This window comes from Prunus avium, chromosome 6 (assembly GCF_965620075.1).
Source record: "Prunus avium chromosome 6, drPruAviu1.hap1.1, whole genome shotgun sequence".
NCBI classification, from domain to species: domain Eukaryota; kingdom Viridiplantae; phylum Streptophyta; class Magnoliopsida; order Rosales; family Rosaceae; genus Prunus; species Prunus avium.
Genome location: NC_142289.1, coordinates 28,669,040 through 28,684,007, shown reverse-complemented (window position 1 = coordinate 28,684,007; position 14,968 = coordinate 28,669,040). Strand labels below are relative to the sequence as shown.

The 14,968-nt window shown below is 36.1% G+C and overlaps 2 protein-coding genes across 2 annotated transcripts; both read left to right on the top strand.

Annotated features, from left to right (window-relative positions):
* Positions 1-2,142: 2,142 nt before the first annotated feature.
* Positions 2,143-8,219, top strand: LOC110763289 (proteinaceous RNase P 2-like). The gene is made up of 6 exons (XM_021966043.2): positions 2,143-2,854; positions 3,884-3,985; positions 4,100-4,275; positions 4,628-4,748; positions 6,466-6,534; positions 7,498-8,219. Exons 1-6 carry the CDS (start codon positions 2,309-2,311, stop codon positions 7,780-7,782), a joined length of 1,299 nt encoding a protein of 432 aa, XP_021821735.2. The 5' UTR covers positions 2,143-2,308; the 3' UTR covers positions 7,783-8,219.
* Positions 8,220-10,246: 2,027 nt separating this feature from the next.
* LOC110763290 (fatty acyl-CoA reductase 3-like) lies at positions 10,247-13,651 on the top strand. The gene is made up of 10 exons (XM_088254069.1): positions 10,247-10,457; positions 10,549-10,652; positions 10,771-10,973; positions 11,128-11,228; positions 11,502-11,697; positions 11,971-12,132; positions 12,485-12,566; positions 12,655-12,921; positions 13,006-13,133; positions 13,223-13,651. The coding sequence occupies exons 1-10, from the start codon at positions 10,337-10,339 to the stop codon at positions 13,380-13,382; spliced, it is 1,524 nt and encodes a 507-aa protein (XP_088110195.1). The 5' UTR covers positions 10,247-10,336; the 3' UTR covers positions 13,383-13,651.
* Positions 13,652-14,968: the final 1,317 nt, after the last annotated feature.

Here is a 14,968-nt window from a genome sequence, read left to right as displayed (position 1 = left end):
ATAAATATATATAATCTATATATATAAAGCAAAAGGCAGAGAATGGTGAAACATTCAAAATACCAGAAAATGTCATTGGTTAATGCAAACATTAAGAATTGAAATTATTAATTAAATGAGGCTAATATGGTAAATTCATACTTTTTCATATTAAAAAAAATTAAAATTAAAAGAAAAATCAGATAATGGATCCTATTTTTATGGAACACAACTACTCATTATCTTTTTTACTTCTAAAATAAATTTAATTTTTTTAAAAAAAAGCCTCTCGCAAGCGCGGAAACGCGTGTGGAGAGGCTAGTATATACTTATAAATAGGCGTGGGTACGGTCCGGTTTGGTCCGGTTTCACCCTCAAATCACAGCTGAACCAATTAAACTTTCACGGTCCGGTGTGGTTCGGTTTGAGCTAAAAACAAAATGAAAACCAAACCAAACCAAACCATTTATATCCGGTTTGGTGCAGTTTGGTTCGGCCGGTTTAAGCATAAAAGAAAACGTCTTACAATAACAAAGAACCTATTAACAAACATCCTTAAATAGAAACTGATACAGCTACATACATCAACATTTTCATGAAATAATCCAAATCTCCAATACATCAAACATGGAAAGTTAACCAAATTTCCAGTAAAACAAAGTTCAACATACAATCCCACATTTGCATACAAATAGAAATAAACTTCAATATCCAACTAATTAATACAAATCAAATTAGAATTTTCAAACACCAAAAAACGAAAAAACAATAAGCAGCATGTCTTCATTTCCATTCTCAATCACAAGAAATATGTAAAGGCCCCATAGCATTTGATTTCTTCATCTCTACATAAGAAACACAATCACAGATTTAGTTTCAACCATAATAAACACACAATTGAAAAAAAAAAAACAAACTTAAACCGTATTTCCCCTATTTTATTATTATTGTTTCTATTTTTCTTAAAGTTCTTTTGGTTTCAGGTTTATACAAGATTCAAAAGGAAGATAATTTTCCCTTGAATTGACAAACCAACAAAAGAAGTCTCCAGCCAACCAAAAAGACAAACCAGCGAAAAGAAAAAAAAGAAAAAAAAAAGGAGTAAAGCCAAGATAAAAAAACGCAGCCAACCAAACCTGAAGAAGAGAACTCCTTTGCACAGCCAAGCCAACAAAAGGGAAGTCACGAAAAAAAAAAGGGAAAGCAAAAGTCAAAAGCAAGCCAAATCTCTTCAAATACCCCATCTTCTTTTTTAACTTTCTGCAAATCCCACCCACCCCACCCCATTGCACCCACACATCACCATAGCAGAACCCACTAATTTCATCAGAAAAAAAGACAAAATGAAGACCCATATGTATCTAAATCATAAAAAACCATGAGAGATATGAACCCAAATCAGAAACTTGAACAAGAAAACCATCAAATCTACAGAATGAGAGTGAGTGAGTGAGTGAGTGTGTGTGTGTGTGTGTGTGTGAGAGAGAGAGAGAGAGAGAGAGAGAGAGAGAGAGAGAGAGAGGTTACATTGGAGAGACGAAGAGGCCAAAGGTGATGACCTTGTCTGCCAAAGGTGATGAAGATGGAGATGAATGATGTGATGAGATGAGATGAGAGTAGTGAGTGAGTGTTGTGTGCAGCTAGGGTTAGGAAACGAAGGAGAGGGTGAGAGAAATGTGAGAGAGGTAGAGAAAGACTAGATCCGTGAGTTTTAGTTTTGTATGAGTTTTTCAGGCTTTTGGAGTCCAATCATGTGCGGTATGGTGCATGATAACAATTACAAAGAACCACTCAAGTCTTGCCACATGTAAAATATATTTAACAAATAATAAATTTATTTTTAATTAGTCCGGTTCGGTTTAGGACAGTTTACAAAATGCTCAAACCGCAGCCGAACCAAACCAAATCAGTTCGGATCGGTTTTTGAAACTGTTGACTTTTTCTTTGGTCAAACCCAAATCAAACCAAACCAATATAATCGGTTCGGCCGGTGTAACCGGATCGGCCGAATTGATGCCCACCCCTACTTATAAGACAATATAAGAATGTTTATACATGTATTGGAAGTTAACTAAATAAATAAATAGTATGGCTTAAGATTTGTATAAATTATATAAGTATATAATATAATAATATAAAATATAAAACTAGCTGTCAGTTCATTTCAGCAGAACCCCTCTCTGAAGCAATTGGCTTTGGACAATGGCTTCCGCGTCTTCGACCAGATGTTGTCTATCGGAACCCTTCCGAACGAGGCCACGATTACCGCCGTGGCCGGCTCGCGGCCGCCAAAGGGGACGGCGTTCACGCATTTGGCCTGGTGAAGGGTATGGATAAGTATAATGTGTTGCCGAGGTTGCGCACGTGTGACCCGGCGCTGTTTTGCTTTTGTGAGAAATTGGAGGCGGAGAAGGCGTATGAGGTGGAGGAGCATATGGGTATGGTGGGGGTGAGCTTGGAGGAGCCGGAGATTGCGGCGTTGCTGAAGGTGAGTGCGGAGACAGGGAATGGGGAGAGGGTTTATGGTTATTTGCATAAGTTGAGGAATGTAGTGAGGTGTGTTGGGGAATCAACGGCTAAGATCATTGAGTTGGGTGGAGTGGCTTGTGAGCTGGGTGAAGCGAATTGGGATTCGGGTGGGGTGAAAGAGGCGGTTTTGAGGAATGGAGGAGGGTGGCATGGGCAGGGATGCATTGGGAAGGGGGTTTGGGATGTGAGGAGAGCCAATGCGGATATGAGCAGCAGCCAGTGTTGCTCTTGTGGTGAGCGTTTGGTTTGTGTTGACATTGATTGTGGGGAGACCCAGAGGTTTGCGGAGTCGGTTGCTGCTTTGGCAATGGAACGGGAGGTTAAGTCAAATTTCAGTGAGTTCCAGGTGAGCCAAATATTTTGATTAGTCAAATTTGCCGTGTTTTTGTTTTTCCAATTTGAATTTATGTAATGGACAGAGACTATAGTATCACATTTGTTTTTAGCTTTATAATGCGAATGTTCTGTTTTTGTTTGGGGTGCTGGTAACGGGATAGTGAATTTCATGGTTTCAAATTTGGGGAACTGAGATCAGAGTTCAAGATTTCAGCAGATATGGATGAACATGTTATATTTTGATGCTGGTTCCCCTCAATGTATAAGGACATTCTTATTTCTGATAGATAAGTTGGGATTTTAATAATAAAACATGCAGGAACTGGGATGCTTTCCTGTTTGTTAGGTTGTCATATTAGTGGTAGATTCATAGATTTACTATAATTGTAAATGTATAACAGGGTTTATGTGATTTTCGTAGTACTTCTCATTACCCCAAAATGACAGACTCACATCAAGTGTAACGATGACTAGTAGCCTTCCACACATTACTGAAATTCATAACATTAATTAGACCTCTTTTATTGTCCCAACTAACTTCCTAAACTCCTAAGGATGACCCTTTCCTAGGTACAGCAAAGTTTATAATTATTTGAAGCTTCTAGACCTCTAGACTTATGTGACTCCTTTTCTTGAAACTCTCTGAAGCATTTATTCATTCCTATGGGCTGGGTATTACTTGAACTCCCAGCTTGGGCCTGCTGTACCATGGTCCCACCAGATCAATTGGGCCGAGTATTCAATTTTTCTTAGTCTGGTTATAAACTTTAATGTGGGCCTGATTGCCCATCGAGATGCTGCTGCAAAATCTGTGGTGGTGTTTCTTTAATTTTTGATTGCATTGGCATTTAGTCTTGCACATTTGTTTTGCCTTGAAATGACAGAAATCAGAATTAATGAGGCGATTTAGAGTTGTTGAGGCTATGAAGAAGATTAAAGTAGCAAATCCAATGTTTTATGTGTTCAATTTGATTATATTTGGGTCAACGTTACTTTGCAAACATATTGTAATTCTTATTTTCCCCAATGTCTAATAAAGGATTGGCTGGACAAACATGCTGAGTATGAAGCTATAGTGGATGGAGCTAATATTGGGCTCTACCAGCAGAATTTTGCAGATGGTGGATTCAGTCTTTCTCAGGTTGTACATCTGAAGAGGATTGTTGCTCTCTTATTTTGTCAATTTATACTTTTATTTGATAGGCCCTTTAGTCACGTTTAATCATGACTTATATTTCTGTTCTATATAGAGCAGCTTGATGCTGTTGTGAAAGAATTGTATAATAAGAGTGGAGAGAAATGGCCACTTGTTGTCATGCATAATAGACGTTTCCGGGGACTTGTGGAAAATCCTTCCCACAGAAAACTGATTGAGGAGTGGATGGATAAAGGCATTCTTTATGCCACACCAAGTGGTTCCAATGACGATTGGTATGAGCCTGCGATCCATTTCTTACTAAATGTTATTACTTGTTTCCTACATTTATGTTGATGAACTATATCAGCTCCGCTGATTGTGCAAGCTTTTGGTTGAAAGTTTCTCTCTCTCTCTCTCTCTCTCTCTCCGGACTTTGGTTGCTCAAAACAGTGACACCAACAACATTCCCCTTTTAAGTGCTCTCTTAAAAAAAGAAGAAAGAAACATGTACATGGAATATTTTGAGAAAAAAAACATGTATTTATGAAGTACCATTTCTCCCTCCAGTGGCCTGTGTGTTCATCACTTTAAACATCACTACTATTGTGCTTGGAACACACAAATTAATTCTTTGATATGACTCAGGTATTGGCTCTATGCTGCTGTGAAGCTCAAGTGCTTGCTCGTTACAAATGATGAAATGCGAGATCACATTTTTGAACTCCTAGGAAGCAGCTTCTTTCTTAAGTGGAAAGACAGACACCAAGTATGTGTTCTTGGACGACCTCATTGAACATATTATTTCATATGTTCTAAACTTATTTATTTGTTTTTTCATAGTTTTATTTCGTTCTGCTCTTTCACAATCTCATCCAACGTATCAGTATAGATGCTATCCTCGTTTTAATTACATTTTAAAACCTAGAAAATAGTTATTTCCTAATATGGAAGAGTTCATGTGGTTTTGCATGATGATATGAAACTCTTTGTATTGCTGTCATATTTTTAGTTCTATCAAAAACTGTATGTCCATCTCTATCATGACTTCATAGTTTGAGCTTTTTCATTTTCAGTGCTGGCACTTGTATTCATTCAGAAGTCTTAGGCGTGTCTAACCTTCCTTACCCATCTGAACCAATTGGATTCCGAGCCTCGGCATTTACGAATGGTTCATTTATGTGCATTTGGTTTAATCTAAACCATTACAACAGTCAAATGGTTAGACTTATTGCCACATGAGCTACCTTGATTTTAATGCATTTTTATTTCCAACACTGAAGATAATCAAGGTAGCTCATGTGGCAACAACTCTAACCATTGGATTGTTGTAATGGTTTAGATTAACCCAAATGCACATAAATGCACCATTTGTAAATTCAGAGGCTTGAGATCTGAACCAATCGGATCAGGTTGGTTCTATGACTTGAGTAAGCTAGTACGAATAGCACCCCTTTTTACTTTCTTATACGGAGAAACAGTGGCTGTCAGTTCATTTCAGCAGAAGGAAGATTTTCCACAGTTGCAGTTCTAATCCAAATTGTCAAACTTGTCGATTGCTTCTGTTGTATTGTCTTGAAACACCTAACACTAAATTAGTGAGTTAGCGTTAACTGGTGCATTAGACGAATCCTAAAATCACATGACATGCTAACACAAAGTATAAAAGGGCCGTGTAGATGGACCCTGTTGATGAGTCAAATCACTCGATAGAAAGTTGAGTGGGGTTTATTTAATAGGGGTGCATGCCTGAAGAGTTTGGTTTAGAGATAATAAGGTGAGGCTCAAGGTTTAAGTAAGTGTCAAGGCAGCCTCTCAGAAATTGAACTTTTTATTGTTTTTAAGATTTCAGTTTTTATTTTTTAGTAAAAGATAGGGAGGAAATACTCGGACAAAGAAGGGAGGAGGTAAGGGGAGGGATGGAGTGACAAAATGTATTTGGAATGGCACCTAAAGTAAAAACCAAAAACTAAAAACTAAAAGCAACTTCAAATAGTTTTCTCTTTCAAGTTTTTCTGTTACCTCTGACAATCTCTTTGCCTGCAACTCTTCCTCTCTAGAAAACATGCAGAGATGTTTTTTCCTTTTTATTTCCGTCTCTAGCCAGAGTTTTTGTGCTCCCCATATTCTACATTACCATAATTTTGTTCAATCTCAAAGGATGATAACAAGGGAAAATCCTTGTTATGGCATTGGATATTTATTGTCAAAGGAAAATAATGAAACTTGTATTAAACTTTTTGTGGAAAAGAATCACTCCTTATATTAAAAAGAAAAGTTCCATTCTGCCATAAAATCAACAAAATCAATACCACCAGATGTCTCTGCAAATTGGTTTTGTGATACGTTGGATGGTTTCTATTGATTTTAATCTTTTTAATTTTTTTTGAAACCTGATTGAGTGGTCTGTGGTTGCTTCAAATGTGAAATTGATCCATGCACGCCTATCTTTTATGCTATAAGTTCTCATGTATCCTGTTGTACAGGTTCGATATACTTTTGTCAAAGGCAATCTGAAACTTCAGATGCCGCCCCCATATTCTTCAGTCATCCAGGTACTTTTTTAAATATTTCATATTGGTTCATTCTGTTGGCATGTTCTAACCGTGACCTTCTTCCATTTCTATATAATCTGGTTTATCTAGTGTGGTATAGAGCACTGTTGTTCTTCAAAATAAAAAATGAAGGGAGGAAAAAGGACAGTGGCCCTGGCTATGCTGGGGCACCTTTGCTAGGCGTGGAATTTGAGGGTGCAAATAGGAAATTAATGTGGGGACAAAAAACAGAAAATGTTGAATATAGAAATATATTACATACGAAATAGATAAGTTCTTGTCAGATTGTACAAGATAAATCATTCCAGATATTTTGGAGAAACACTTGTATGGGTAAACCTAAAATCTAAAGAATGTTATGAAAACTCGGGTGATTCATATGCATGTTGCTTGGAATACATTTATAGAGTTTATCTTGCGTTGGATATAATGCTTCTAGGTGTCTATTTCTGTGATCATAATCTTTCTGTCATGCTAATGTGAAAGTTGTGAAGACAACCATGTCTTTGTGCTCAAGCTGGAAGGAAATAGTTCTTTTGGTAAAGTTCGTTTAGTCTTCTATTGAGCATCAGTTAGATAATAGGAATATAGTTATCAATTACAGATGATGCTTTAAGAAAATGGCCCCTTGGTTTAAGTGAACTTATGCCGGGCTTGAACCTTGTTATAGATGTCTATGTTCCCTAAGTTCCCTCTAAAATGTCGCCTGAATCGTAAAATTCTGTATTAGTTTGCCTTTTTATCTAAGCTGTTTTGAGTGCTTAATATTTCATTCAAATGTTCTTTAAATAAAAATTAGTTGTGTAATAAAATGATAATCTTCACGAGTTCGGGATTGTTTTAAATGTTCGAAGGCAGAGCGAGGCCTATAAGTGCATCAATTCTTAGTGGTGATTAGTGTTCGTGTGAAGCTGATCCCTTTTACTTTATACTATAGAGTATTGAGATGCCAATCTTTTTCAGGAATCAGAAATTGGATCCTGGCATGTGCCTGTAGCAGATGACAGCTGTCAGGAGCCTGCAAGAACCTGGCTCTGCATTACCCGGCCAAGTGTTTCTAAAGCTTCTGGTGAAGTCTCACATAATTTGGAAACATCTCAAAATGGCGGTGTCTGCAGGAACCTTGAATCACTAAACACATGTACGGCAGAGTTTGTTGCCAGTCACAATGAGAAAACCATAGTTGTGACAGGTAAAAGAAAAGAGAGGTCCCCATCTCCTTCCCAGCTAAATCTTTCTTCTGCCTAGTACTGTTTGCACAAGTCTTCATTTCCGTGCTGCTTGTGGAGATCATAACTTATGGAAATGGTTGTGGCTGAGTAATATGAGTCTTGGACAAGCAAGATGGCCTGTTATGAGTTATGACAACGACCCCTCGCTGTAACACTCAAGTTTTCAGCCCAGTTTTCCCTTGTAGGGGCAGTGTCTCTGATGTTATACTGTATCACCAACATGCTGCAAGCTTTGTTCCCTACGAAGTTTTGTAGATTTTGGCGCATTATTGATAGTGGACTTGATTGTTACGAATGTTAGGGCCGGGGTGTGATTTGAGTGAGAAATTGCAACAAATCGGATTCATATTTCCTGCCCTCACTATTTGCTGAAGAAAAACTTTTTCTTTGGTTTGCTGAATAAAAGATTTTTTCTTTGGTTAATTGAATGAAGATCTTTTTGTTCAAGGTTAACCCTTCTTCTATCTTGTAATTTTTAACCCTGCGAGAAGAATAGAAGTTGTCGGCAGGCAGCTATGTGGTTAAGTGGTAAGATTCAGCTAAACTGAGATATGGGTTTCATTCAATTTTAAGGTCGCTGTGTGTTTAGTGGTACGCACATGAATGCGTTCATATCCAATGGTCAAAGTTAGGGTTTTGTTCTTGGTGTAGGACATAAATTGCCTGATAGCTGTAACAAGCTCTCACAAAGTGTCAGCACCGCGGATAGCACTATTATTGATAATGCATGGGTAAAGTGTCGGTACATTTTGCCATTAACATGTCTGTTAACATGACATGTTAACGGCGGTGATTTTATAGGGTACGTTTTGTTGCTGATATATTAACGGCAGTGATATTATCGGGTACGTTTTGTTGTTGACATAGTATCGAATGCATTTATTTTATAAATATAACGGGTCCATAATATGCAGAACAGTGATCTTATGTTTGAACCCAACTGGCACCTTCCGAAGTATGGTCCTTCATTATTCTTAAATCGAGGGTTGTTCGAAGTTCAAACCTAACATTTGTTTCAAACGCGTGGATCGTTAGGAGCTGACGTCGACATGTATCCGATTATGTCAGCAGGCTACCTCCAAATTGGATAAGTAACGTTTGGTGGGAAAAAGGTTGCGTAGCTCAACAGTTAATGCCTTTTTTTTGTCTTTGAATTTTTGTTAGGTACACTGTACAAATACGTCGCCTACGTGGGTGTCACTCCCCCAGAGACGTTCATAGTTTGCCAAATCAAGTTTCATGATGGACGGCGGACGCGACTACTTGCATGTGTATGGGCGGTGTTGCTCTTTTTTCTATTTTCTCGAAACAAGTGATATTTAAGACAATGGGCGGCTGTGCTGAAAAAAGAAAAGAAAAAAGTATTCATTGTTAGACATCTCACTCACTCCATAGATAAATCACGGTTTAACATATATAAAAACAAAAAAAATTATTAATGTTATAAAAAGAAAATTTTATGCATATATGTCAAACTGTTATTTGTTTATTAAGAAAAACGCATCAAAATTATAAAAATAAAAATTTATAGATGCAATGTTAGATTGTGATTTGTCTTTAAAGAATAATAGTTTTTTTTTTTTTTTTTTGGTAAGCAAAGAATAATAGTTTTCACGTGTAGGTAGCCAAGTATTTTCCTTTTACGATGCACTAGGTTAGCTTACGAAGGAAACACTGGTCCACTCTACACCAGCCGCTCCCAAAATGATAGCCAATCAACCACCTCCATAACTATGTTTAAAAGGCAAAAAATTTCTGCTAAAACAAAAAACAAAATTTTTGTTTATACATAAAATGTTATTCACCATTTGAATTATAACCACTTTAACCGTTGTTTCTTTGGTGAGACTTCTTTGTGGTTAATATAAAGCAAAATGTCATTATTCGTCTCTGTAGTTTGTCTGTTTTATCACTTTGGTCTCCGTAGTTTCAATTATGTTAATTTTATGTAGTTTCAAATTCCTTGCAATTTAAGGACACTTTATAAATTCTATCAAATTCTTTCCAATGCCATCCAAAATATACACCTCCACGTCAGTGACATGTACTTACCTAATCACAAATTTGAATGAAAATTTGGACATATCCTTAATTTACGAGGACATCAAATTACAAGAGTCAAATTGCCAAAATTAAAACAACATAGTCGAAAGTGAAAAATATAACAAACTAGAGGAAGCAAAATTAGTTTTTGCACATTAATAATGCCTATCTGCCACCCATGTGAAGAGAAACCTTATGTCTACATCAGTCTGCTCCATCTACTATCTACCCACTGTGTACGTATTCAATGTGTGCTTAGCAATAGTGCATATCCCAGAAGATATGTTTGATGAATAATGTACGCTCCCCTCATTTTCTCTCATGTTTAAGGCATACCTTACGGCTAGCTCACCTGCATGAATCTACTAATAGTTATAAATTATAGGGACGGTGAACAACAAACAGAAACCCAACCACATGGCTCATGCATGTAGGTTAAAGTCATTCTCATGAAAAAAAAAATTAAAAAAGGAAAAGAAAAAGTACAACCTTTATAAGTAGGCAAGCCTTTCTCTATATATATATATATGCACTCTGATATTACCCAACCTATCCTTCAGATTTTCACAATGGAGTTGAAGAGTATACTAGGATATTTGCAGAACAAGACCATCTTAGTAACCGGAGCCACTGGCTTCCTTGGAATGGGTACATTAATTCCATCTCTCTCTCTCTCTCTCTCTCTCTCTCTCTCTCTCTCTCTCTCTCATAGTAACTTAATTTACAAATGCACATGCAGTATTTGTGGAGAAAATACTAAGGGTTCAACCAGATGTGAAAAAGCTTTATCTTCTTTTAAGAGCTTCGGACACCAAGTCAGCCACAGATCGCCTGCATAATCAGGTTTATATATAAATACGTATTTCATAATAGCCAAATAATTTTATTGTGTACATTTTATTAATGTTTACTTATTTATATATATATATATATATATATATATATATATATATATATTAAGATAATAGGGAAGGAGTTGTTTAGCGTTCTTAGAGAGAAATGGGGTGCGGAGTTTGATTCTTTCATAGCAAAAAAAGTTGTGGCTGTACCAGGAGACGTAACTTTTGATGACCTAGGAGTGAAAGAGTTCAAGTTGAGAGAAGAAATGTGCACTGACATTGAAATCATACTTAACTCTGCAGGAACCACAAATTTTGATGAAAGGTATATAGCTGTTATATAATATATGCATATATAAATAGTAAAGACAAGTACGCATGATAATTATTTCGAAGTGTCAGTTGCAGATCCCTATATGTTACCCAAAACTACTCAAAAGAAACGTGTAATTACAATTGACCATAAATTTGGTTTGCAGATATGATATTGCACTAAGTGTCAATACATTTGGAGTTCAACACGTACTGAGCTTTGCAAAGAAATGTCTAAAGCTAGAGATGCTGCTCCATGTGTCAACTGGTTAGTGTTTGTTTTTCTTCTCTTGGTTTCCCATGGCCTACAAGGCTACCATATAGTATATATATATATATAGCCGTTCCATATCCTAAACTTTATATGCTCAAATTTCATGTCAAAAAAGGAGAGGAGAAGAGTTATGTACTATTACAGCGTCCACAACATGTTTTTTTTTTTTTTCTTCTCTAAGTTTCATCTTTATTTATCATCTCAGAATTTTTTTCCTGGTCTCAATTTCCTTTGATTTGCTTCACTGATATGTTGATTGCTTTTCAGCTTATGTATGTGGTGAAAGGGATGGACTTATACTAGAGGACTCATCTTGCATGGATGAGATGGAAAAGGAGATCACTAAATTTGATTTCAAAGTGCAAGAGAAGAATTTGGTGGAAGAGAAACTGAATGAACTAAAAGCACAAAATGCGACAGAAGAAGTTATTACAACCACGATGAAGGATTTTGGCATTGAAAGGTTTTTTCGAGCATTCATCCAACTGTGCCCTATAAAACCACAAGCACGATTCTCAGTTTCGGACTTATTTTTCTCCAAATTTTATCAATAAGCAAAAAAAGAAGAAGTTATTTCTGCAGTTCTCTAGCTCTACCGATTCATTCATTGAATTGAGATAAAATGAGTGCCAAAATAATTTTTTTGCAGTGTGAAATTGTTGGTCTATTTTTCTCTGGGGCTTTTCGCTAATATCCTTACAGAATTTTCTCATTATTATTTCTTATATTCTTTCAGGGCTAAATTGTATGGATGGCCAAACACGTACGTATTCACAAAGGCGATGGGAGAAATACTTCTAAGACACTCAAAAGATAATCTATCCGTCGTCATCATACGTCCGACTGTAGTCACCAGTACTTACAAAGAGCCATTTCCAGGTTGGGTCCAAGGTTTCAGGTATGAAGCTTGCAAGCACTGTAAAATTTGACTAGGTTTACTCAGAAAACACGCATAACTCAGTTTGTTTGTTAACAAAATTATAAGCTTATTATGAGACACTGGAACTGATACAATAGATCAGTGGTTAATTATATTGTTTCCCAAATTTTCAATTTTTCATCGGGGAGTGGGAAAGAAAACTAAAGGCTACGAATTTTATTTTATTTTGGGTAAAGAAAAGGCTAATTGTGTGCACTAATATAGGTCTCTGTGCAGATTCAGAAAAATTTAATGGTACAATGATTTTTATTTGGTAGGGTCTTATAACTAAACTTCAACATGTGTGCAATCTTTGTTGTTGTTGTTGCAGAACCATTGATAGTGTAATTGCTGGTTATTGTAAAGGGAAGCTGACATGTTTGCTTGTGGATCCTATGTCAGTATTTGATATGGTAAACTTCATGGTTCTCCAAACACTCATAGGTACAAGCACACAACAGTAATTTTACAATCAAAACTATCGATTTTGAAATTATGCAGGTTCCTGTTGATATGGTGGTAAATTCAATAACTGTAGCAATGGTGGCAAATGCAAATAAACCGTCTAGTATCATTTACCATGTGGGAAGCTCTTTGAGAAATCCTATCAATTTCCTTAATATTCACAGTTTTGTCTTCCGATACTTCACAAAAGATCCATGGATTGACAAGGATGGAAAGCCTGTCAAGGTTGGCAAGGGTAAAATATTCAAGACTATGGCTACTTTTCGCATGTATATGCAAATTCGCTTCATGCTACCTTTGGAGGTTTGTAATTTCCACCATTAACAGAATATATATAGTATATGTATATGTATATTCATATATATTACTTTTAATTCTTGTTTGAAGGGTTTAAAGTTCGTGAACAAAGCATTTGGCGAATATTTCCAAGATCTGTATGTCAACTATAATCAGAAACTCAAATTGGTGATGCGCTTGGTTGAGCTATACGAGCCCTATATGCTATTCAAGGGCATGTACGTATGCATTATTTTGGCTGTCAATTAAACATAAGTACTTTTATCAGTAATAATGCATTTAAGTTAATTACTTTGATTTAATGCAGCTTTGATGACAACAATGCCGAGGATCTGCGAAGGATAACAAGGGAGAGTTTCGTCGAATCGGAAACTTTCAATTTTGATCCAAAATGCATTGATTGGGAAGACTACATTATGCACACACACATACCTGGCCTCCAGAAACATGTTATGTTGAAACGATAATGGAGAGGTTCACGCATTAATTGTACTTGTACACAATAATCATATTGAAGTTTCTACATGGCGTTAAGCTAAACGCTGTTAGTCTCTTTCTCACTCAAAAATGATTACTAGAGAAGAGGACGTGGACAGTTGTATTGAAGAAGCATCATATGTACTAGCCCCTTGGCACCCACGTGTGCCAATTGGTTTTTTTAAAATTATTATTTTTTTTTAGAATTAAAAAAGATAATATGTAGTTGTGTTCTATAAAAATAGAATCCATTATCTGATTTTTCTTTTAATTTTAATTTTTTAAATATGAAAAAGTGTGAATTTACCATATTATACTCATTTAATTAATAATTTCAATTCTTAATGTTTGCATTAACCAAAGGCATTTTCTGGTATTTTGAATGTTTTACCATTCTCTACCTTTTGCTATATATAGAATATATACATGTATATTCTTCATTAATTTTTTGGCAGTTATAACCATATCCATTCTCCTTCGATATTTATTTATTTATTTATATTTGTAGATGAGAGTTTGAAGAAAACAATCAAGCTAATCCTAGGACTTCAATAATGTATGATCGAACGAAAAAAAAGGTGTGTACAATAAAAATTAAAGGGTTTTATTGTAACATCCCGACCCAAAATAAAAGGATTTGTGAATTATTCACAAATCCTTTTATTTTGGGTCGGGATGTTACATTTTAGGTCTAATGGTCCCTGAATTTGGACCAAATTCCCATTTTGGTCCCTCAATTTCCAAAATTGTACCCGTGGTCCTTCAACTTCAGATTCATTAGTTTAAATGGTTATGCCGTTAATTTTGTCATCTTTTCTGTTAAATGTAACGGCGAAATGGTATTTTTGTATTATTTTTAATTTTCACCATCTGAATATTCATTTCAACCAAAAAATAAAAATGAAAATAAAAACTAAAAAATATTTTTCCTATCCTGGCCACAGTAGCCACAACCTCGCCAACCCAACCCCACCAAAACACACACAACCCACAACCACCACCGAGCCTTCCTCACCCTCACCATCCCACCTAGTCCCAACCCCTCTTTCCCAGGATGAAATATATGTTTTTTTTTTCATCAACAAAATCGAGGACGTGAAATAGAGTGAGGGGCAGAAGCCATCACATGGGGGGTGGGTATGGTTTGGGTGGGGACGTAGGTTGTGGGTTGTGGGAGCGCCAATGGTGGGTAATTGGCTCAGTGTTGGGTGGAGCTTGTCCATGACTTTGTTAGATTGGAGGAAAGGGATATATATATATATATATATATTGTCAAACAAAGTAGGGTAAATATTCAGTTATGCTAAGATACGCTCATATTATTATTATTCTCCAATATAGAGGTATTTATACAAGTACAAAGATGTGTTAACCCTAAATAAAATAGGAAATATATCTAAATTACATTAGGAAATAAATCTCTATTACAATATGACTAAATAATAATTGGTAAGTAATCAAAATTCTAACTAAATAGGGAACCAAAATCCTAACTAAGTAAGGACTCGCCAACATATATATCATTCCTCAATTGGTGGTGGGTTTTAATGGGCTTCGCTTGAAGAGGGAGGGGGAT

Excerpts from the sequence above, each read along its gene's own strand:
- LOC110763289 (XM_021966043.2), top strand. The coding sequence starts at position 2,309 with ATGGATAAGTATAATGTGTTGCCGAGGTTGCGCACGTGTGACCCGGCG. Across the intron at positions 2,855-3,883 it reads CAAATTTCAGTGAGTTCCAG|GATTGGCTGGACAAACATGC; the intron begins GTGAGCCAAATA and ends TGTCTAATAAAG. Across the intron at positions 6,535-7,497 it reads CATATTCTTCAGTCATCCAG|GAATCAGAAATTGGATCCTG; the intron begins GTACTTTTTTAA and ends AATCTTTTTCAG.
- LOC110763290 (XM_088254069.1), top strand. The coding sequence starts at position 10,337 with ATGCACTCTGATATTACCCAACCTATCCTTCAGATTTTCACAATGGAG. Across the intron at positions 10,458-10,548 it reads CACTGGCTTCCTTGGAATGG|TATTTGTGGAGAAAATACTA; the intron begins GTACATTAATTC and ends ATGCACATGCAG. Across the intron at positions 11,698-11,970 it reads AAGGATTTTGGCATTGAAAG|GGCTAAATTGTATGGATGGC; the intron begins GTTTTTTCGAGC and ends ATATTCTTTCAG.